General features: G+C 38.9%; 1 protein-coding gene across 5 annotated transcripts in view; it reads left to right on the plus strand.

Moving 5' to 3' along the window:
* Positions 1–7,830: 7,830 nt before the first annotated feature.
* Positions 7,831–25,347, plus strand: part of OLFM2 (olfactomedin 2) — a 154,773-nt gene continuing 137,256 nt past the window's right edge. For 3 of the 5 annotated variants that reach the window (XM_015819074.1, XM_029284706.1, XM_015819075.1), the window contains exon 1: positions 7,831–7,965. In XM_015819074.1, the coding sequence (XP_015674560.1) occupies positions 7,831–7,965 (135 nt within the window). The remainder of the gene's footprint in view (positions 7,966–25,347) is intronic. The other 2 variants (XM_029284708.1, XM_029284707.1) reach the window with 2 other exon arrangements.

Raw genomic sequence — 25,347 nt, forward strand, 5'->3', positions numbered from 1 at the left:
CTTGTAGACTTCCAGAGGAACACCCCCTCCAAGGAAGAATCTCTCTACTTATTGAAGGGAGAAATCTAATCTTAAGTAATCCCTTTAAAGGAGCTCAGTTTTATTCATTATGAAGCATAGTTTAGGTCCACATTATCACAGTCTGGAGCTGTGCAGCATTTACTAAGATTATTAGCAGTCAATAAATTCTCAGTCAATGCTCTCTCTCGAATCCCCAGCCGCAGCCCCACTATCGGTCCTTGAGTTGTTCAGAACTTGGCTGCAGAAGTGGCGGGTGGGGGTGCACATGCATCCCCACTTGCATGAGCAGCAGGCAAGCACATGCTCTTGTGTTCCATTTGCGCGAACAGCAGGTGCATGTGCCTGCCGCTTGTGGAAATGGAGCTGCATGCATGCGCTTGCCTGCTGCTCACACAGAACCATCTCCTCCCCCACCAGGCCACAAAACCGGAAAGATTGGAGAACTCTGGTCTAGTTATAATTCAGTTGATAAAGGAATAGAATACATGTGCATTCTAACTTGTCATTTATAGCTAGTTTTACTGCTGTATCTTTTTAGTATCATTTTAATATCTCTTGAGCATTTCAGTATGACACTTCGGCTACCTCCTAGCCTAGGGCCACTAGGAGTCAAGCAGTATATACTGTAAATTTAATAAATTATTACAGCTTGCTGCATAGTCAACCAAATGTTTAGACTGCATTTGGCAGTTTTGTCTACCTATTAGGTCCTTTCAAAGGACCTGGGATATCGCAAGATGTTAAGCTGCCTTTTGCAATTGACTGGTGGTGATTTTGTCAATGCAGATGGTGTTCAAGTCTTGCCCCTTGGCTAGATCTAATCAACAGAAGAGCCACTTATTTCCTGGTGACATTCTTCCAGGATCTACAGATTGTAAGGATGAGAAGATGGAATTGTAGCAAACAGTAATCATTTGCTTTGTAGTTATTTCATGCTTGAATTTGATGTAATTTCATTATTTTATATTTTTAAGCTGCTCTGAGAAGTCCAGGTGAAAAGTAGCTAAGAAATGATTTCAAGCAAATGTCAGCTTCCCCCTGGTTCTACTTTCTCTCTCTGTTTATTTCTCTCCCAGGCTTCCCATTTCCTGGTGTCTCCATGTTAGAGAATGTGTGTGGTTTTGTGTTTAGTCTATTTCTTTTCTTTTTCTGGGAAAACAGAGAATCCTTTAAAAACATATTTCTGCATTGAGATTGTGGTTATTCCCAATAAGATTATCAATATTGTCAACTAAAAAGGATGAGCATCTTTAAGTGTAATAAGGAGTTTTGACTACTTTCTTGGGGGGAATTGTACCTGGTGTGGTTGTGTTGTCATTCAAAGGAGACCTGAGTTTCCTTTTCCTGTGCAACTATGAAAAAGGCAGGAGCCCCAGTTCTCAGAAACACACTTCAGTCTGAAAAAGTGGGAGGCTTCTAGCTTTGTAAAAAGATTGCCAATATTTTGAGCAACTAGAGCAGGGGTGGGGAACCTTGGTATGGCTGGCTCAGGAATTCTGGGAGTTGGTCCACAAGTCATAAAAGAGCCAAGGTTTCCCACCCCTGAAACTAGAGAGATTCATGTTTACCTGTGAAATCTTGCATTGAAGCCACTAGATGTCACTGTAGGTCTTGAAGTGGAAGCATGGTCTCTTCCCAACTTCCTCTTTTTTTTTTTTAAAGGTTCCTCATTCACAATGCTGGGTTAGCTCTGTTGCTTACTTAATGCAGAATTGAGAGCAGAAGAGTTTTGGGCTGCCTAAAGATAGAATGTCGTGTAAGTTCATCCAGACTACCATGCAATCAGCAAAACTTAATATTGTCTGTAAAGTTTCCCCCTTAATCTGCTTAACCACCCATGTCAATCCTTGTAATTCCAAGTGTAAACATAACCTACAAGTGTTTATGGTTAAATTTTCCTGCATTAACTCCCTGAAGAAAAATCTAGTTTATGATAAAGAAACTGGCAAATGGTTTATTTATAAGTCTGGCTTTAAACCCACACAACAAAACTCTTGTCTAGTTTTCTAATGAAAAAGGGGACTTTGCAAATGTTTTAGGTAATGTATTCCATTACTGCTTTTTTTTGTATTTGTGTATTTTCAAGTTAGTCCTGACTCCTGGTAACAGCCTGGGCAAGTTCCTTCAGTTTCCTGGCCAAGATTTTGGAAGTGTTTTGCCTGTGCCTGATTCCTAGATCTGAGAGAGAAGAATTGGTCCAAAGTCACCCAGATGGCTTCATTCATAAGACTGGATTAGAACTCATGGTCTCCTGGTTTCTAGCATGGTGTCTTAACTGGCTTTCACAAAAATACTATTATTGTTTTTTTTTATTTTTAAAAAAAGTTTATTGTTTTCTTGTACACAGTGCATGAACCGAAATCATGAATTATTTTTGAAACATTGCATATATTTTCAACCAATAAGTTTCACCTATTCACCTTCCCAAGAATTTCCTTAGAATAGTCTCTTCTCTTAACAAAACAAAACCAAGCATGGGAAAAATAATCATGTTTCACAATTATATAGTAATTAATTACTATTCTCAGAAAGTGACCCTATACCTATGGCTATCTCACTTTGTGCATTTTTTGGCAATGGAAAGCTATCTGCAATCTTTCCTACTCTTACCTTAAAATGCCCTCTGGAACAAAAATCCTGATCATACTTCAAAATGTATCATGAAATGTTGAGGTCAGTTCAAGCCTTTGAAGCCATTTTTTTTTTTTGTTTAATTCAGACAGAGAAAAAGCAAATATGTACAGTAGTGATAGTTCTTTGCAATCGGTGCTATGTCCCAAAATTAATTGAAGCAGATTGAAGCATTATCTCCTATCTTTTGAACTAGATTGCACTCCAAAGCAATTCACAACAGCAAAGCAAAAGATAAAAGGCTAATTAACTGATATAAAAAAATTAGTTAAAATTGATCAGTACAGACTGGTTTCTTTCACTGAACTAACCACAAAGTGATAGAATCATATGGAATGCCCACTTTAGCACAGCATTAATCTGAAGAGTTAGCTTTCCGTGTGAATTCAACCATAGCTGAATAGCAGTTGCATGAAGTTTGATAATGTAGCCTTTTAGTCATGCCCTTTATTTGTTTGGATTTGTCCTTCTGTCACATACAAAGGAATGAGGGTTGAATCTAGCCTCTCAAAACTAACAGATTAATAAGAGGTAATATTGTCCCAGGATAGGATGTGAAGATATGAGAGAGTGAAACTTTGAGAAAGTCAAGTTTGAGCCTGGGTGGAAGAACTATCTGGAATTTCTCAACTTTAGATGGTGTGGTGCCTTTCCTTCAAAATGAGTTGAGCCAGTATTTCCTATTCATTCTGCTAAGTGGATTTCTGGAGTCTTGACAGCAATATCACTGAGCTTAACATTTACCCAACTATGTACTCCTGGGAAAATGAGTATAAATAAGCTCCTGGACAATTGGCACACTGATAGCAATTTTATCTGGCCTATGTTTCAGTCAATTTGTGTTTGTTTTTCTTAATACACAAACATGCATGCACGCACACATACACTATGGCAAGTTGTAGAAAAAGGAGAATGAAATAATTCTAACTGTTTGCAAATCATGTTTTGATGTTGGATCCTCCTCTTGGCCTTGGTTATAAAAATTGCTATGGCAATGGCCACAGATTGCACTCAGGTGGCCCTACATTTAATAAATACCCTGAAAAGAAGTAACTTTAGCAAGTCCATATGTTGACTCTTAATATTCAGAAACTGGCTGATTCTATTTTCAGCTCACAGAGATTGTACTGAAAATGAAGTGCCCAAGGTATAAAGTCTAGAACTATTCTAGAAAATAAAATAGGATGAAATTGAAACATGGGAAGCAAATTCAGTGTGAATAACTCTTGTTCAATGCTTGTAGTCTAGTGATATGATTTTCTAAGCTTGTTTATTATTTTTCCCTATCAACATGGAAAAAAAAAGTCCAAATCATTTCTCTCCTTCATAGACACATGCCTAGGCTTTATGTCATGGGATAAACAATTTTATCTAAAGATATAATAAAGAAGTCCAGTTTAGCAAAATGTTGCATGGTGTCATGTGTTTCATTGTAATGGACCAGATATACTGAATCATACTATGTATGTCTACCTGGAAGTATGTTCAACTGCATATCTCAATCAAAATCTACATGGCTGAAAACATTTGGCTGGATTGCCTCGTTTATTTTTATTTTACAAATATATTTCTGATAGTATTCCAGAAGCCGTTACAGGCCAGACTGTTCGCTCAGACATTGGAGTAGGGTAAATAAAAGCTCTTGTCTGATGTATTTGGTACACCTGTGTTAGTGTTGGCTGTCTGGATTTTAATCTTCATTAATTTTATTATATTTTTCTTTATTTCATTATGTTTTATATGGCTTTCCTCATGTTGTGAGCTGTCCGGCGTTATGTGGTGCTGAAATTGAATCAAATCAAATAAAAGACCGATAGGGCTGACAGACAGGTATCTTAGTTCCTTTTTTTTTTTTTTTTGTTAATCTCGCTGTCTCAGGAATTGGAATTCCCCAACAAACTAACATTTTCAGAAAGTGCAAATTACCCAACTCTATATCAAGTGATTCTGAATTAAATTTGTCAGGTTCAAGTTTACCCCCAGGTATGTGCAGCTTTTTCTACTTGGAAGAGGAACTGCAGCAACAAGCAGGCCAATAGCTATAGGATACTGCTATTTAAATGAAATCTCTACATGCCCCTCATTATATGACCACTGGTGCCTAGATAGTATGGCTAAGAAAACCACATTGTCAAATATGAAGACAGGATAGTGTTCCATTGTTAAGTGAAGAAACTCCTGGCACTAGAATTTTTTCCATTTGAGTAGGACACCAATTTTCCCTCATGGCTGACTGGCTCAAAGCTGTGGAATTATGCAGAGGATTCTTTATTCCAGCAAAGAACAAAATAAAAATTGTTGAGAGAATTCAGATTATGAGTGTTGAAGAGATACCAATGTCCCTGGATTTTGTTTCTGAGAAAGAATTGCCCTTAACTTACATTAGGCCAATATAGAGGGAAATTGGTAGCATTGGCTTCCTAAATTATAGCTGCCTCTTCACTTTTAAGTACTGCAAGGCAAATGCAAGGAGTTCTGAAATAAAATGAGCCAGAAAATTGATTTGACAGAACATGCAGGCCACTTGACTTGCATATAGCTTTTGTCAATATGACAGGTAGGATGTTCTTTCTAGTAGCTTTTAATTTTTTTTCTTTATGAAGACTGAATGGCCAGGCTTTAAAGATTTGTTTATAGATAAGATATGGGAAGAAGAGGGGTTTTTTTTGTTAAAATATAGACGTCATTATTTCTGGTACGTATTATGTTGGTAATGGAGTTTTGAGAGGAGACAAAGACAAAAATGATAAGAAATTAACTTGTGAGATATTACTGGAAGGAATTAAAGATAAAGATTTGTTAATATGTTGCTATTTCTGGTGGCTCTTAATGCAGTTTTTTTAACTAAGTTTGAAGAATTTTAAAGATTTGTTTATAGATAAGATATGGGAAGAGGAAATGTTTTGTTGTATTTTTAGATAAAATTATAAGTTACTATGTTAAACGAAAAGGAAAGGAATGTGAAAATGATTTATTTGATTAAGGTTAAATATATTTGTTGTTATTTCTGGTAACTCTTAATTGGCCTTTGCTCATTAAGATTGAAAGACTATGCTTTACAATTTGTTGAAGAAAAGAGAAGAGATATGGAAAGAAGAGCTCTTTGGTTGAAATGTTAGAGAATGTGATAACTTATTGAAATGGTTTTTACTTGTCTTGATGAAGAGGGAACTTCTTTGCATAACCTTTTTCTCTTTTTTCCTATATATTTCTTTTTTTCTTTCCTTCCTTTTCAGCTGCACTTTTCATTTTTTTTCTTTTCATACATATCTTAATTTGTATTAGTTTTTTTTTAACCTTTGCATTTTTGGACTTTAATAAAAGTTACTATTAAAAATATACATGATGGATATCAAATTAAGCAGGGTGGCAATGCAGCATCTTTTCTCCCAAACTCTTTCAAATGATGTGTTTACCTTCAGAAACATTTTGAAAGATGCATATACGTGTATTATCTTTTATGTGCAACATTAACTCGGATAGTAGAAATTGCACCAACTATGCCTGAAACTCTTTGAATATTTTTTTTTTAAAATTCAAATTGCTCTCTGCCTTTGTGCTCAGATTCAGAGTAACTTGATGGAGTGCTAGGTTGAAATCTCCATTTCTATGGGTTCCAGAGATCAGTCCAAAGCCAATCACTTGGTATCCTGTCACAGCTTTTCTATCTTGTATCCTATGTAGAATGGGGATTACAGTGACCTGATTTCAACTGTAAAAATGAAAGTAAAACCAGTAGAATCAAGTCAGAATGCAATTAGGCAATGATCCTTTCATATCCAGAAAAAACATTAGGCGGGCAAATAATAATATAATGACAATGTTGTTGGTTTCTGCCATGACATCCCTAAATGTGGAGCGCTTTAATACAATATGTCATTTGGCATTCATAGAACTGGAGATAATGACTCAACAGCAAGTTCTGTTGTGCGTTCTGGGCTTAACTGTGTAAAACTCAGTTTTAGCTTATAAGTAAGTTTAGAATTGGGCTTCTGTCTGCACAGTGAATGTAGTAGGAGTTATTTCTAAGATAATGGCCATGCAGCAATATCATGTGTTCATATTTAAATCCAGTTATGTCCAGTGGGATTTGACTCTACATTATTTGCTATTAAGCAGGCCACTGCTCTCTATACACAAAAGTTAAATTGAGATCGGAGTGTTGAGAGGTGAGGGATTTTACAAATTTAACTAGGAAAGGTAACCCATTCAATTCTGGAAGATTTACTGCTTGGTAAGTATCTTTAGTTATGCATTGCATGGTCATGGAGCCCATGCGTAACAGGACTGAATAACACTGAAATACAAGGATTACTGGAGCAAGAAAGCTTTGTACAACCTACTCCAGAGGATATTGCAGAGTAGATGAGCCAGGAAGATCTCTAGAGTGAGAGAACAGGGCAGGGCGAAGAGGAATTTTCAATGGGGTAAAGTTTGGCAAGCTGGCATTGGGGTGACATTGACACCCATATGGGAAAGGTGATTTGGGTAACACACTAACAAGAAGATCTAAGTAAGCCATTATCTACCATCCTTTTTTAAAAAAAAGATGAATCAATTGCAGGGAGGCTGAGGCAGGGCGGTCTGCAGACAGGGAAATGGAAAACTCTTGTCTAGTGCTGTAGAAATGAATGGTCGGGAAGCTCACTAGTGTTTGGTGCAGGAATTTTAAGGTGAGACTGGGTGAGATTTCCTGCTGTGTTTCATTGATGATGATGATGATGATGATGATGATGATGATGATGATGATGATGATGATGAAGGAGCAGGAGGAGGAGGAGGAGGAGGAGGAGAGACTGGCAGGGAGGGAGGCCTTCAGTCAGTGGTACCTTACTCTGAGGTAGATTAAGGATGGCATCCTTTACTCGAGAAACCGCAGTCCGAGCTGCCCCGTCTTGTTTGCTCGCTCCTATTTCCTTTCATTTGAGTCTGGCTTCTCCTCCCGCCTCTCCCCACTCTGAGGCGGCTCGGCCAGTGGCCGGCGGCGCTGTGACGTCACAGAGGACGGGTCTTTATAAGGACGGGCGGGCGAGAGGCTCCCGCTTTCTCGGCTCAGCAGCCTGGGCGGAGTGGCGGGTCCGCCGGGAAGCGGAAGCCTTCCGGATGGGCAGATGAGCCGGGAGGGGGGCTGCGTCGCGGGCTTCGCCGGAGGGCGAGGGGCATGAGGCAGGGGGCGACATGACCGTGCCGCTGCTGAAGATCGGCGCCGTGCTCAGCACCATGGCCATGGTCACCAACTGGATGTCCCAGACGCTGCCTTCTCTCGTGGGGCTGAATGGCACCATCTCCCAGGCCGGCACCTCCGAGAGAAGCGTGAGTTCTCCTCCTCTTCTCTCCCCCCACCCCCGAATAAAAGAATCCTGGCTGCCCCACGGCTGTCCCTTCGAGGCGACGGACCTCGCTTAGTGGCTCTGGGGGGCTGATAGCCTGACTTTTGGCGGGTAGGGGAGCCTGCCCTTCCCGTCCTTCGTTCCTAACTCTCGGCTGCGCCAAAGGAGCGAGGCGAGAAGTTGCCTCTTTCCCCCTCCTCCGACGCGGTTTCCGCTGGGAACCCCGGCTTGCTCCCTTCGCCATTCCGACGAGACGGGTTTCTCCACCTGAGGCTGGCACTTGTTTTCTAAGTTGCGTCGCGATGAGTATTTGGGGGCTACTGGGCAACGGGAGAGGCGGCTTGGTTCCCATCTAGCGCCAAAGCCGCCTTATCCTAACCTAGGAAGGAAAGCCTCGACTTTTTCTGCTTCTGCTTAGAGATGTGCGCGCGTGTAAAATGTTGGGAAGACAACTTCATTTTCAGGTGATTTTTCGGTGGGGGAAGGTTGTAGGAAACAATATCTTGTCGAGCCCCTTTATGTAGGAATAGGCGGCCTCGCGGCCAAGACTTCACACCAACCGGGGTGGGGGGGAGATATGATAGTTGCCCGCTCGCGGCGGAATCGAGATTTGGGAGTTTTTTTTAAGTTGGAACTTTGAAAAATTGCAGAGCCGGGGTAACATTAGCCTTCGACATTTGGAATGGGGATTGTGACAGATTGGGGACTAAGGTGTGCTTCCTCAATTTGGACATCTCCTGATTGCCGGACCAGAAGCCCCTATAATCCTCAATGGGAGATGAAGGGCTTGGATCCCTTCTGCTCTCTAGGCAATAATACTAAGTCACTTGAAATTGTCTAAAGTACTTCTGAATGGATGTGTGTGGTGCCCCTGTTGCCACTCTCTCTTAATTCATAGCAGAACTGCTTCTGTGTGAACTATCTCCTCTGCCCAGATGTCTTCAACCCAATTGGAGCTCTTATTCTCAGCTTCTTTGAAGGTTGTTATGATTCTTTCACTCTTTCCATCTCTTCTAAAGGCTGAAAGGGTTGGGGAGGGAGGACTATATGTCTTCCTTTTCCTACGGTCCTCTTTTTATCAATGTTTCATCTGAAAACTGTTATATGATCCCTCCTGAAATGAAAAGAGAGATTCTGCCCCCCCCCCCCAAAAAGCATTCTCCTGACTGTGGCTAGTCCTGGCTGCAGTGGATCACTTCCCTGGATTCCTCCCACGCTCTTCCAGGGAAGTGTCTTGCCCTGCGCAATGATTGGTGTCTTTGGGATCTCCACACCATTCTCCTTTTCTGAAAACCTCAATACCAGTCCTACTCAATCATTGTGATTTCTACAGCTCATTGAGTTCATTTGGATTGATTGTTTTATTATTTCTTTTCAGCTGGGAGACAGAATTAACAATTCTCTCCTTCCCATTTTTTTTTCTTCATGCTTGTCTGAGTAGATTTTTTTCCACAGTGGAAAACTTTCTCCAATTCTTAGAGAAATGCTCATCTCTGTAAGTCTGAGTATATATAATGGGGAAGAAAGCACAGGAGGACTGGTTCTAAAATATAGACGGGTTGTGAACTCTGCAGAAGATACTGGAATTGGTGGATTAGTGTTTGTGCCTGAGATGTGTTGATTTCTCGATGTTGTTGTACATAAGTGCAACAAAACCTATTCTTCCACTATGTAGGATTCCTTTGATGTTTTAAACAATATCTAAAGCTTTGAAATAGTGTCTCTGTGTATGTTTGTAGAATAAGAATAAGCTTCAAATAGTAGTAGCAAGTCAATAAATGTTTAGAGTAGGAAACGCCCATAAAGATTTTAGATAAACAGATCAGGTCTGATCCTCTCCCAATTTTGCTTCTGTCTCCATTTACCTGTCTGTTTGTATCTAAACCCACATGCATATGAAGCAGTTAGAAAACCCCCAGCCAATAAACTCTTGAAAAGGAATCCCCACATCCTTGGTGAGATTGTAGCTGAGCTGCTGATTTTGAAAGTGCTGGGTAGGTTGATGGACTGTAATGCATAGATACCATAAGGGTATTTCCTCAGCATTAAATAGAAAGGAAGCAATAGGATTGGAATATGGCTCTCCACATAGGAATTGGAGAGGATCTTTGGAGATGGAATGGAGATGAGGTCTATTGCCAATTATAGGCATCTCATTGTGAAGCTTAAGGGCACATTGATTTATATACCCATGTGTTGGAGTTACTCAAATGACTGTTATTTCATAGTACAGCGAGTGATGCAAATTTGTACATGATAATATGGCTTGCTAGCTCCTTACTCTCTATAAATTCCACAAGTAAAATGTGTGTACAGTTTTCATGTCTGGTTAATTGTAGGGAGGAGGGAGAAACGAGCTAAGAAAGAAGGTGGATGTCAAATACTCTGCTCTTTCTATGACATTGATGTCTAGGAGTGGATAGGACCAATGCTTCTTAGGGCTGGGAGAAGGAGCTTCCTGATCATAAATAAAAAAATATTACAAGCAAAAGCAGATGGGGCTGGTAGATAAGCAAAGGTGTCAATGTCCTGTAATGGACAAATCCTAAGGTGGAAATGGACTTCCTATTGCCTGGAGAGAAAGTGAAGATTGGCAGTGGTGACTGAAAATACACTTGGAACAAATGAATGAATGGATCTCTGCCAAGAAGCTTCTAGATCATCCTGGAGCTCTGCTGGATGCCACCTATTCATTCCAAGGAATCCAGCTTTGTCAGCTGCAGCAAATCTATCCACTTGAATGCTCATCTCTTATTTCTTTCTTCAGTGTATTCACCTGATGTAGATCAAGCCGGTTTTAAGTTGTCTATTTCACAGTGTAAAGGCTGAGGTCCCAGTGGAAAGGAAAATGAACATCCCAGCTTTCAATTTGAAGTGCTAATTCCTTTCGATGTGGCACAACATGGTCTGTCCTTATCTCAGTCAAGTGCCTTAAGGGCATTTTCATACATGAGATTTACATTTTCCTTTGCATATCCTACTCCTCTAATCTGGATGTAAAACCAACATATTCTATCTAGAAAGTGTATGCTTAATCAGAAAAAAGGTTTCTATGTGCATTTTAGGCGTTTGAGAGTATTCAAACGTGTACATATTAAAAAGCTAAAAATGTGTGTTTAATGTTACACATGGTAATAATAGTCATCGTGTCCTTGAGTGGTCTCTTAATAGGACTCTCTGTGGACAAAATTAGAATTGGATGAGAGGTATGCCATGTAAGAAATCACCATAGTTGTACCTTCCCTATTGGATTTTTTATTCTGTAGAGACTATGCAAATAGCTCACTGCAAACCCAGAAGAATCCAATGATGCTGTCCAGCTTTTACACAACACTGTACAATAAATCCTTATACCTTCATATGGGTTAAGAACTGGTCTTGCCTAGACTATTTCCCAACACTCAGGAGAGGAGGCATTCAGATGTAAATTTTCTTCCTGCAGTTTAGAGGTTTGATGCAATCTGTTAAGAAACAAATTCTACAACTTTCCTTTTTCTTGAATTGGTGGGAATTTGGAAAAAAAATAAACCAGGGCACAAAACAAGATGCTGTCAGCTATTCTGGCTAAATTTAAAATTAGACTATACATTTCACTTATAGTTCTTGATTTTGTGCCCATTGTTGCTGTACAGCATGCTCTTATTAATTGTACTCTTCTCCCATTGGGGCTGTGGCGATACAAATGTTTTGACATTTATCTGATGCAAGCTATCACACTGTTGAATTGATATGTTTGGGTCCATCCCAGGCATTGGGAGATATGGTGAAATACTATTTGAAAAGTCTTAGTAGTTGAAATTTCAATTGTCTTTCCAAGTGCATTTCTAAGGTTTGCCTCCTGCTTTTGGGGAAAGCACATATCATTTTAAGGTTGTCTTCTTCCCAAAGATGCCAGCCAGTTATGCTGGGATTGCCAGACATCTCAGCATGAATTGTCACTATTTCCTTTTGTTCTGTATGCTTTCTGTGTATTTTTTGAATAGTTCCTTTAAATGAAATTTTCTTTTCATGAACTGGAACTGCTTTATGTATTGGCTGTATTCACACAACATGCTTATCTTAGCATTTGCTGAATTAACCGACTTTCTCCCTTGCCTTGACACGGTACACTGAACCGTAAATAATAAAGAGGTCTAGATTTTTGTAATTCACTGTGGCAAAGAAGCAACAGCAGCAGCTAATCAAGTTTCATGATGGATGGATGGATGGCTCTGCTAAGACTTTGCCTGACCTAGTTAAGCACTTTGTATGAACACAGCCTTAGGTTGCATAATGTCCATATATACCAAATGACTTTGCTTCTGAACAGCACTGTCACTGAGATTTCTTGTGAATCAACAAGTGGAAAACATATTTTAGTTCGAATAGTGAACTAAATACTGAACTTATATTGAACATATTTAGTTGGCTTCATAATAAAATCAATAGCAACAAAAACAAAAACAAAAAAAACTAGCTATAATTTGGTTTATCTTTTTGAGTTTTTGGTTTGTTAGATTTATGCCTCTCCTTTCCTCCCAGAGTTTGATGGGAATTTCCCCTTTTTAAAACCTATAGTAAAGTGTCAAACTGGTAGCCATGGGCTGGATGCGTCACACGCAGGCCATGCCCACTCCAGCCACACCCACTCCATCTCCACAAAGACAAAATACATCAAGATACATCACATGACGCGATCGAGTTTGACACCTGTAACCTACAGCAATCACTCAATCAGTTCCTGTGGCTAAGGGTGGATCTGAAACAAGGTTTTCTTGGCCCCACTACCATACCTTGGTCCTATAATGGAAAATGTATGTAGGTCAAGGTAAAACATGTGACAGAATGTGTATAGCTCAGTGTGCTGAGGATGTTACCTAGTCTGGTAATGAAACATCTGTAGGAAAACAACCAGCGCTCAAAATAGAATAAAAACCCAACAGTACCTTAATCCCTACATACTGTGCTGTCTCTCCAGGAAAACTTCTTACAATAAATCCTCTTGTTTTGTTCAATATTAGCATATTGCATACAGGCATGATTTCTAAGAAATCTAAGGTTGATAATAGTTACAAATTCCTTTCTGCCTCTGAAAAGAGTTTTAGAAAAATAAAGCTAAAGTGAGTTAATAGCCTAGACAATATATACTGCTCACAAAAATAAAGGGAACGCAAACCCCTTCAGTTCCATGGTAAAATGCTCCCTTTATTTTTTGAGCAGTATATTTTAAGGCATTGACAGCTAACTGTGTATATTAAGAAATAGCATTCTTTTGCATGTCAGCTAAATATTGCCCTCAAGATTAAAGGGTTTGCACTTCAGCTAAGTATTGCCCTCAAGATTAAAGGGTTTAATCTTGAGGGCAATACTTAGCTGAAGTGCAAAAGCATGGTATTTCTTAATATTACAGTTACAGTTAGCTGTCAATGGTGAAATCCCCTGTAAATAGCATTTCATTTCGTGGGAAGATGACAAAGGAGAATGGTCACAATGTTTTCATTCAAATGGAACCCCATTTCTATTTCAATGAAATTCAATCCTAAGTGAATTGAGTACCAAGATGACAGATTTAAAAGCGTTTTTTAAAAAAGAATAGCATTTTGAGTTTTAGGAGATTAATATGAAAGCAGTTGTTTTAGAATTTATGGCCAGTTCTTGGGATCACATGTGAGATACCTAAGTGAGCTTTCGATATTTGAAAGCAAAAAGAAAATCATCTGGATGGCCAACCTCTGAAGCTTTTTCCATACATTTCACAGTAGTGAGCAATATACAACACTGTGCAGCACTTTGTGCTGGTATAAAATTGTATTTTGACAATAGACAGAACTCTGGATCTTATAAACAAGACATCAGTCCAAGGGTAAAAAAAAAAGCTAAAAGTCTTGCACTTGGTGCAAAACCCTTCATTAATTGTTGCGTGACCTTTGCTTTAGACCTTACAATAATAGTGTCTATGCTTTATGGTGTGATTATGAGGGTGTTGCACAGACAAAATTATACAATCAAATGGTCTTTGATGTAAACCCCCAAAGGGAAGTCTTCTGCTGCATCCATAAGTAATTTATGGAGTTAGCCTTTTATGTGTCATCAGATGTGCCAGGCATTTATCTCACTTGCTAGAAGTCTGAGCAAAATCTCTCTGGGATCAGGTTGGACTGTCTAAATGGACTCTCTCCTATCACCACCACCCCCAACTCCCTCCTGTGGCTTTATGAATTCTACTCCACAAAGTTTTGATTTTAAATCCTCTCACAGTGCAGAAAAACAACTAAATCTCTTAATCCAAGAGCGGAAGACATGCATCTAATAGCAACCTGCCTCACAGGAGGAATCTTATTTTCTCCATTTCAATGGCAGCAATACTTTCCTTTGCCTTCTATGAAAAATAAATCCATTGTTGGGTTGGGAAAGCATAGGAGCAACATATTGCTTTAGTCCTAATGATCAGAAGTATTCTGTCAGGGGATTCTTCATCACAGTGGGGCCTGCAGTGTTGGGCTCCTTTACTGAGAATAATGGGCCAGATGTTGAAGGTCTATTTTCTCTTTTCCAAATGAAGGCTAACAGTGAGAGCAGAAGCTGCCCAAAGCCTTCCTTTCCCATCATTTAAACCACAGTTTCTCCTAAATTGCCTGTACTCGATGTTCATTCACCTAATTAAAGGACCTTGAATTATGAATAGAGCCTGTAGAGTAGAGTACAGTAGAGTAGAGTAGGAGCCTTCCCAGATGTCTTCCTCAAACAGCCTGAAATTCATCTTTAAAATGATAACTTTGATTCTGAGAGTGGATGGGGTGTTCTTCAAGGTTTCCGGTTCTATTTTTCATCATTAGGCCCTGCAGCCCTTGAAAAATATTTTGGACATTGATTGCTCCATTCTTGCCCATTGCTGACCTTGAGAATTCCAAAATATTTCTAAACCTTCATTATATATTTTTTCTGTCTTTAAAACAAGCCTCCTTTGTCTTCTCATAGGAGCAGTTCAGTTCTTTCTGAGGGAAAGCTGACACACTCCTTCTCTTCCTGTTTTTAATAATTATTTGAACCATTTTTTTTAAAAAGGAAGATCTTTATAAAAGACTTTGGTTTTATCCTTTAATAAAATGTAAGTGATGGGCAGCTATATAAATTGAATTAATAATCACATTTGCTATACGATTTTTAAAACTATGTTTTATTGTTTAAGCATGTTTCCTTGAATGGTAACAATATTAATAAGGTTTGTTATATTGCACAAAGGCCCGTTTAATGCAGTCTCTGTACCTACTCACAAGAAAAGACAATAGATCTTTTGTTCCAGTTAATAGAAATATAGGGTTGTATTGTTAAAGTTTTCTAAAGTTAAAAGCAGAGAAATTAAAATCAATTCAAAAGCAATTGTAAATGCATAACATCCTGTGTTGTTAAAGCTTTTTGGAAAACCAGCATAGAGGTTAGGATCAAATATCCAATCAGCTAGGAGGGCACTTTAGAGAATTGGGACAGGCAATTACAGGTGGTCCTTGAGTTCCAACCGATTGTTTTGCGATCATTCAAAGTTACAATGGCACTGAAAAAAAGTGACTTACAACTGGTCCTTCAACTAAAATCTGTCATAGCATCCCCATGGTCGTCAAACTGGCATCTATTAGCAGCATCCTGGGATTATGTGATCTCCATTTGCGACCTTTCCAGACAGCTTCCAACAAGCAATGGGGGAAACTGGATTCACTTAACAACCACATGATTCACTTAGCAACTGCAGTGCACTGATTCACTGTGGCAAAAAAGGTCATAAAATTGAGTGTGTGACTCACTTAAAACCACCTTGCTCGTTGTCCTTGCTGGATAGCTATCGGCATGAGGAAGCAATTTGATTTCATTAGCAAGCTCTTTTCTGCCCATTGCAGAAATTCTGATCCCAACTGTGGTCTTAAGCCAAGGACTACTCATACAAAGAAAGATGGATCCCAATCCCAAATGTAGGCAGATATTCTGGGATAGAGATATAGAGGAAGAGGCATTCTCTGAAGTAACTTGGACAGAAGCCATATAAAGAAGTAAAAAATACCAGGCAGCCAGAGAGTTGCTATTAGCACAGATATTTCTCAAGTTCTTCTAGAAACCATGTTTGCTGATGATTTTGGCAAGCTTAAGATGGTGGACTGAACTTGGAGCTAGTCCTATTTAGAATACATTACAGGAGTCTAATTGAACCTAGGACTTTCTGACTTATGCCTGATTTGGTTAACCTCTGTGGGATATTGAGTACTACATAGTAGTAGTAAGAATAGTAATTTAGTCAAGGCTACACAGTGAACTGAATCCTGCTCTGATCATCGGTGCATCAGATTCATGATTTTTCCATTCTGTATCCAGGATCCTGGTAGCTTTTGTTGCATTAAATCCTCCTGGAAAGAAGATAGGGCATCTGGATTAGAATAGTGCAACTTTATCCCATGTTGGCCTCTAGTTCCTATCAACGCAAGCCAAAACAGCAAATAGACAAGGAGAATAGGAGCTATCAACATCAGGAAGCAGTCTGATTTCACTGTCTGTCTGTCTGTCTGTCTGTCTATTACATTGGATTTCCATTAGTTGCTTCTTACAATTGATAGCCTTTCAGATGTGTTAGAATGACAGTTCCCCACATTTCCAGCCAAAAGGCCTCATCATGGGTGTGAGTGATGGGAGCTGTTGCTCTGACATATTTGGGGGCCACCATGTTCAGAAAAAAACTGTTCTGTTGGCTTAAGGTAGGAAACTAGAGAAATGAACCACTGAGTACCCTGGCTGAGGTGACACTCTTTGCAGGTGTGCTATCTCAATATGTATAAAAGGAGGGATTCTGAATTGTTAATCTTGAAATTCTGTCTTCTATATGTTACAGCAATGATTTTCTAGCCATGGTTAATAATGACAGACAGGGCTCTCTGACACTGTGCATCCCTATCACTGTCTTTTCTTGTAGTGTGTTGTATGTTTTCCCAGCACACATTTTGATTAGATGGCGCTCAAAGGCTTCATTGAGTATTCCTTGGCTCAATCTTTTGCAAGCTGTTCACTTCACAATGTGGTAGATTTCAAATCTCATCAACCATTATTCTACTTACTTGATATGACTTGAGTAACTTTTCTTACTCCGATGCAGCCTTCTGAGAACCAATAATGAAATGCATTCAATCGGTGGTCTTGTATTGGATATTTTTAGAATCAGATTCTACATAAACAAACAGTCCAGTGTGCTATTTCTGCACATCAAGCCAGATGCCATGGGCCAGGTGAACCAATTCTGCATAGCAAAATTGTCACGCATGCTGAAAAGAAATCTGTAATTTAGATTTAGGTACCCTCTCACTCCAGTAGGCATTCAGAGTCAAATGTGCCTCTTTTGGGTAGCTTCAAATTCAAATGGAGCTGGAAATGCTTTGAAACTGAATGAATTTGAATTCAGATGAGTTAATATGAATAGTGAGAGGCTACATTAATTCAACAGTGTAATCATTTTAGGAAATTCAACTTTCATGGACTTTTTTTTAAAAAATCCATATTTGCATTAATTTTGCATTGCATGTTTATGGGTAGATAAATTGGAAATGTTCATATGGCCAAGTAACAAAGACAGAACAAGACCCCAAAAAAATGTCAGCATGCTGTATTTAGGTGTGCAGAATTGCTTTGGGAGTAGAGCTGGATGAATTTATTCTGTTCTAGCAAAGCTGCAGGCTGGAAAGGAACCTCTTGATTAAAGTCAAGTATGAGAAAGCCATGGGCATTTTGCCTTTTTGTTCCTCTTCCATCTGCCTTCCTGCCTCTTATGCTTCCTAGGAAGCTGCAGAAAGGGCTTGAGGACATCAAGATGGAGCCTCTTACATGCCTCTTCACTTACAGATGTTGCTGGCTCTGCCGCATTAATAAAATAAAGATACATGCATACAGACAAAGGAGGAAGGATTCAAATAGTCAATCTGGTTCCAGTGAGTCTTGGCTTTGAATAAAGCACTGGATAAGTGTATTCTTTAATTGTTCATGAGCTGGACAGAAGTGAGGCATGCACACATTGAATCATCCCAATACTGTACAATCCTGTTCTTCGGAACCTATTTCTTCTCACCACAAATAGCCTCTTTGAAAGCATTCTCAGTTATTGGTTGATTCTGCATACATCTTATCTATTCTGTTTATGAACGCAGAACCCTGAACAGGCGAGTGTGAAATTAAATGCAGAATGTATTAAATGGATTCATGCTAGTTGGGTGAGTTTGCTTCATTGCTTTTAGAAAACTAATGTGAACTGAATTTAAGTTGTAGCCAAATTAGTGCCAAATTAAACCTTTCAGGAGGGGGCAACATTTCAGTCTGCTGAGGCTATGAGAACCAGGTAGGAAGAAGGCAGATCAAATGAAGGGAAGAGCGAGTCTATGCTCTTTATCTACACATGTCCAATGCTAAATTGGAAATCTTTCCTTCAGCTTTCTTTTGAACTAGCCATAGTTCAAGTGGGCGTGAAATACTTAGAAGTCGTGGTCTGACTGCTTTTGTGTTATAGTGTGCTCAGTATGAAAATTAATCCAGTTTTGGCTAGGAAAACTCAAAGAGATGAAATGGGAGAACATTAATAAAAAAAAATGGGGCTGAAAGTTTCTCAACCAACCAATTCTGTTTGTCTTTCCTTTTTTCTGCAAATGTCATTTTCCACCAAAAGAGATCCAAAGTCAAAAGCTCTTTGTATCTTGGACTGGGGTATTTAAGGACAAGGCCTTTGTTCAGCCAGGGAGCTGGGATTTTGTCTTAGATCCTGTTGAAAAGATGGTGAGTGAGGAAACAATTATGGTGTCTTGTGATGTATGTATCATTTTCATTTTCTTACTATTACAGTATACCTGTTGCAAGTACAGTTTTGTATGTTTAGTGGAAGAGAAGGTGAAAGGAAAGGCTTTTTTGAGACTCATCGTATGAGGTGAAGAGTGCTCAGGTGTTGCAGGATGGGTCTCTAAGGCACAGGGATTTGTTCCACAACAGAGGAGACAAGAAAGGGGTCTCAAGGAGTAAAGAGGCCACTCTAATCCCTATCATTTCTGAAATGGCATGCCAAAATCAAATGGGAGATTCTGGAACAGGCATGTCAAACTGCCAGCCCACGGGCTGGTTGTGTCACACCAAAACCGTGCCCACCCCATTGTCGGTAATGGGGAAAAGGTCGTGATATGTCACGTGATGTCACATGACGTCGTGAGTTTAACCTGCCTGTTCTAGAAGCACAAGCACAAGCCACATGAGAAGAAAAAAAATGAGAAAACATTGAGGGGCTTGTATACACAAAGAGCCAGCTCTCTGACAAGCTGAGGAATAAAAAGGAGCAGCATAAGAATTGAGTAGGAGTTGATGAGTACAGAAGGGCAGAAACTTGTAGCATGAACCTGTTGAGATGGAGTTAGGAAGGCTAAGGTTCAGAATGAGACAAGGCTGGCTAGGAATCCAAAATATAATACAAAGGGGGTTTGAGAGTATGTCAGAAATAAGAGTCAAGGAGACTGTTAATCTGTTATGCAGGGAAGGTAGGAAAATAATAGAGGGGAATAGTGAGAAGGCAGAATTTTATTACCCTTTCAATGCACTTGAAGGTGAGAAAGAGGATGCAGTTTAGGGATGAAAAAAATATAGCAAGAGCCCATTTTGCTAAAGTAAATTTAGCTTTCTAAACCAGATGAATTCTATTCCAAGGTAGGAAAAGAGCTGACAGAAGTGAACTTCAAATCACTGTTTGTAATCTTTAAACATTTCTCAAGAACAAGAGAAAAGCAAATATCCCAATACTCAAAACAGAGAAAATCTGGGAAACTGCAGCAGACTAATTTGTCCAATATATGTACTGGCAAAATATTAAATTGTCCATTTTGATGTCTTGCAAGTATTTGAAAAGTAATTTTATCATTACCAGGAATTATAAGTTTCTCAAGAATAAATAATATCAGAATAACTATCTCTTCTAATGACTTAAAGTAACCTAAATGAAATTTTCCAAAAGGAATTGGTTCAATTTGGGATATACTGTAGGTAATATTCTAAATATGCTAGTGCCTGAATGATTGCATTTCTCCTGAAAAAGACTGGCAGCTAGGCATGGAACTATTAGCTTTCTCTTTTCAGAAACTGAACATTTTTCAGCTTTTGCCATTATGAAAGGGGCCTGTCTTATGAATGTTTCTCTTTTGGAAGAGTGTCCAATTCTTCAGCTTGCAAATAAGAATAACCTATTATTGATCTCTGGCAGTGACAAAATTTGCTTTCCTTTTCATTTGGATTTTTTTCATCTTAGCTTCCATCCATCCACCCCTCCCTACTGACTTCCTCCTCTTTAGCAGCTTGTTCTCTTTCCCTGCCAAATATTTTATTAGAGCATCTGCTTTCACTCAGTCCTAAATGCCCCAACAGCAAAAATTTCCTTCTGCTTTAAGAATTTACACTGCTGACCTCATGCCAGCTCTGTGATAGCAGCTACACATTAAGGCTATAAAAAGTCTTTTTGCTGTCAAGTCATTTAATGAATCTATTTGTCCCCTCCCTGGAACATTGAGTTATATGCTGCATAAGGCATCCTGTATTTTTTTAAAGCCAATAGGGTAGTCTTTGTAGTATTAGATTGAATGTTTTAATAAGACTCGAAAGGATGATTAATGGATCCCTCTTGAAGCGGCACCTTGGGCAGCAACAGCAAAGACTTAATTTTCTTGGGGTTGGTTATCATGTGGATTTGATCTAAATCAGTTGAAGTTGATCTTTCTGGCACAGATGCCTCTCTTTTTTTGTAAGAACATGTTTCTTTAGGTGGAAGGACTGCACCATCTTTGCATGCAACAGAAACCCATGCTTAAACTCTTTTCAAAGTACTGGGTGAAGTTCAGTGTGCCATTCAGTATTTCTTTTTCTTTTTTCTTTTGCCTTTTCTTAAATTTTATGAGCATACTTATTTTCACAGACTAGAAAACTGAGGGAGTGGTTTGCCTAGAGTCCCTCTGTGGGTGTGATTGACAGAGGATTACTAACCTGTTGTTTTAAATTAAAGAGACTCAGCTAATATCACATAATGGCTTCAACCTCAGAGTTATTTGAGACCACATTCATCCCTTTTCCTAATTATTCATACCGTAGTTACCTCATGTGACCAGTAAAATCTTTCATAGTATAGGGCAGTGGTTCTCAACCTTTTTAATGCCGCGACCCCAACCGGTCGTAAGTCGAGGACTAAACCGGTCGTAAGTCGAGGACTACCCAACCAGTCATAAGTCGAGGATTTTCCCTGCCCAGGAGCGCCGCGCATGCGTGGTTCCGCCCCCTGCGCTGGCCGAGGCATAGCTGGCAAGCGACAGAGACGGAGCAGGCTGACCACCAGCTGGCCCAGCCCAAGGGAGGTAAGGCACCCGCCGAAAAGGGGAAAAAATGGCAGACAAAAAAAATGGCGGACAGCCTTGCTTGGCAACCCCCGTGAAATGGTCGATCGACCCCAAATGGGGTCCCAACCCACAGGTTGAGAACCACTGGTATAGGGGATCTGGCTATCTGAGGGACCACTTTTCTCCCCTTGTTTTTGCTTGTCTGATAAAATGTGACAGTGGGCATACCTCAGGTTCTATCTTTTTAGCAGTATCATCTGATAGGACCCAGGCTGTAGGCCTACTCTTGTCACAGTGTTTGCCTGTTAGAATAGTAATCACTGGAGGTTTGAATTGCCTGACTTTGCTGCGGTTTAAACAGACCTTGAAAACCTGGCTCTTTTCTCAGGTGTTAAGTTAGAACAGGGGTGACTAAACTCGCAATGTCACATGATGTGTCGCAAAGTATCGTGACTTTTTTGCCATTGCTGGCAATGGGGTGGGCGCGGTTTCGCTATGATGCATCCGGCCTGGGGGCCGGCAGTTTGACACCCCTGGGTTATAAAATATATGTTTTAATGGGAATTTTGTTAATGCTTGGATGTATTAGTCTATGAGTTATTGCCATATTTTTGTTGTCCTGGATCTAATTACATGATGAATAATACAGACTTGCCATTTCCTCTAGCAAATATTTTTTGAAGCAGTTACTTTTGCTTTTATCCTTACACTAGATCTAATATTTATTCTGCTGCTTATTTATAAGTCATAAATAAAATTCTATGGCCTGGAGCCTGTCAGATCCTTTCCCATGCTAGTAATACAAGCATTCCTTTACTACCTACTTACTACTTATACTTACTATTTACTTGGGGAGGGGGGAACAATCACTGGAGTCAAGGATTAGTTTCTGAAACAAAATTGGCCTATGAGGTCTGCAAAGGATGTGACTGTGACATGATATCATTTTAGGGAGCAAAAGTAATATTTTATCCTATAATTTTGGATTTTGAAGGTTTAGAATTTTTTTTAAAAAAGCAGTTTGCTAGAAAATTTTGACAGGTTTTATGGGGGGGTCTCTGGTGGTCACAGAACTGGGGTTGGGGCCCCATGAAATCTGTGGTGCTACCCATACTTACCTTAAATTAAATACATTAGATGCTGCATGAATTGCTAGAAATAACCAATCTTGTAATCACTTAATTCCATTTTCCCAAGGAAACCAATTTTATGGGGATTTTATACATAAGTTAATGACAACCTCTCTGAAATATTTTGAGAACTCTGAAACATGTAGCTATTATTCTGCACAATGAATGGCAATTTCCATTTTCTCAAAGTTAGAAGTCCTGTGGTATGAATATTCAAACACACTTGACACATTTCTGTTCTACAAAGTCATCTTATCTTTTAGTTGACATCCTTTAAAATGTAACTGTAACGCCCACTACCTCTATTCCTTTCTTCCATAAATCTCACACATCTAGCAAACTAGTACTCATTTGAAAAAAGAAAAAAAAATCTTGCCGCGCCCTGTTAGATAGGCAAATTAAAATTTTACAGAAAATTACCATGTGATATATCTTCTTTTACCATCAATAACTTTGCTAAGACATTAAATCTGTCTTGAGTTATTGTATTTTATGGGGTTTTTTTTAAAAAAAATCTTGCTCAGACTATTGCTGCTATTACAGTTGTCACTGAAGTAATAAAAAAAAATTAAATCCTTTATTGTGTTCCTGTGGCCTGTAAATCAAAGAATGGGAACATTTGGGGATAGTGAACCCAACTAGAATCTTTAAAACATAGCATGGGTATTGGCAGAAATGCCTGTGGACTAAATATATTTCAGCCCCAGCACATTAAAACTAAAGCTGATTAGTTAATAAAATGGCATTAAGTGAACAAGTAACTTAGTTAATAACAAGTCAAGGAAGCATATAAAGAGAGCAGGACAGAATATTTGTTTAGTAGAAGAAGCTTCTAGAATTAACAGATAGACTAAACAAACATGTGATTGGCCCTTTACCCTGGTTGCTAGGGAACACTTTATATTAAATTCTAAATTGAATTTTCAGCTTGTAGAATTGGTCTGATCCCTGTCTATTGCAATTCCAAACTGGGCACTGTCACAAAAATGGCAGCTGGAGGCCAGGGGCTTGTACATTCACCAAAAGTCTGCCTTGGGTCTCTCTCTCTCTCTCCCCCCACCCACTCTGTGTGTGTGGATAAGAGAGAGAAATTGTTACAAAAATCTCTTTAAACAAAAGCCAACAACTATTGTGTCTGTCCCCTTTTAATCCTCCCCACTCAATATATTCCCTAGTACCCAGCTTGTTTATGGATTTATTAAAAATGCACCAAGCCCCACAGAGAAAAGTTTTTCCTGGGTAACATATAACTTTTGAAAGCCTGTGCCTAAACATTTAAATGGGACACTCTTCTAAATATACATATTGTATATGCATGCTGTACATACTATACATACTAAACATACATACTGTACATGCACACTGTACATACTATACCTGCCGTACATGCACATACACACATCAAATTAATTAAATTCTCAATTCTCTAGACAGCAGAGACAAGTTAATTACAAGCTCATTGCAGCAGAAATGAAAAGTTAATCTTAAAAGCCTGAAACAAGGAAAACATCTTGGTCTGGTGCAAAAGCAAAAATTAGATGATCAGAGACCCTCTGGTGAAGACAGTAAAGATTACCACCCAAATATCCATCTCCAGCTCTTGGAGCAAGCTTTCCAATGAAAGTTAGAGATTGTAATCCCAAATCAGGACCTGATCTTTATCCTTTTATTATTGAACTCATATTTAAACCAAGCAGTAGCTATTGTACAGTACATCCAATTATTGTTTTCTTGGAAATGAAAGTAATTGAAATAGAGGGAAATGCCTTCCCACAGACTCCTGGTGGTTCGTCTCTAAATGACTGTAGAGAGCAAATTTTGGTGACATTTTAAAATCTCATATTTATATAAAAGCATCAGTTAACAAGCAATTTTTTCTATGTTGCATCACAAAATGTGCGTACTGGTTAAGAGTATGATATATGGATGGTATCTTTAAACCATTTTTTTACGTATGTGGAATCCATCCCGCACTTGTCTAACATATTGTATAGTAGTCTATTAACAGGAAGCATTATTTCATTAAACTAAAATATCCATTAACTCAAAACTACATTTCTAAACATCTTGCTTTGTAAATCATATTGTTTCCAAAGCCATCTTTGAACATTGATTCCGAGAACCTTCAGTTGAAATCTATTAGTATAACTGCATTCACTTCCGAGAACCTTCAGTTGAAATCTATTAGTATAACTGCATTCACTTTGTAAATGTAAAAATTCAGCCATGTCCTACATTCATCTGAAAGCTGTTTGTTTCTGCTTCTTTGCCATCAGATAATACCTCTCCTTTGTAGGCAAGAAGGAATGAGATGGAAATCCAGTTAAAAAAGAAGAATGGTATTCTGCTTTACACACTCTTTTAAGACTATTACATTATTAGGTTGAATGGTGAGCATAATAATAAAGAATGACTAATACTATTCTCAATTTTTTTAATGTTAATGTTACAAAAAGAATCTTATTCTGTTCTTCAAGGTAGGGTGGATTTACAGAAACAGTTTTCTAAAGTAGTGATATATAAAATTCAAACAAAAACAATAGTATAAAAATTTACAGTAGCAGCAACGGTGTAATTATAAAATCTGAAAGGACAGCACCCATTTCTTAAAAGGAAACCAGAACATCCAAATTTTCAAGGATTCAGCTGTCAAGTATACAGGGAGCTGTCCATGGTGCCATTGAATTCTTTTTTTGTTAAAGCGTTTTGGGTTTTATTTTCATTTTTTGGTCCCTTTGAGTTGATGTTGACTTCTGGTGACTGTCTGGACTTGTTCCTGCATTTTTTTGGTAAGCTTTTTCAGAGATGGTTTGCCATCCAGCTGATTTTGGGCCTAAGGCAGGGCTAGAACTCACGGTCTTCCAGAGTTTCTACCCTGAT

This window comes from Protobothrops mucrosquamatus, unplaced genomic scaffold, assembly GCF_001527695.2.
Source record: "Protobothrops mucrosquamatus isolate PMUCROS unplaced genomic scaffold, P.Mucros_1.0 scaffold857, whole genome shotgun sequence".
Taxonomy (NCBI): domain Eukaryota; kingdom Metazoa; phylum Chordata; class Lepidosauria; order Squamata; family Viperidae; genus Protobothrops; species Protobothrops mucrosquamatus.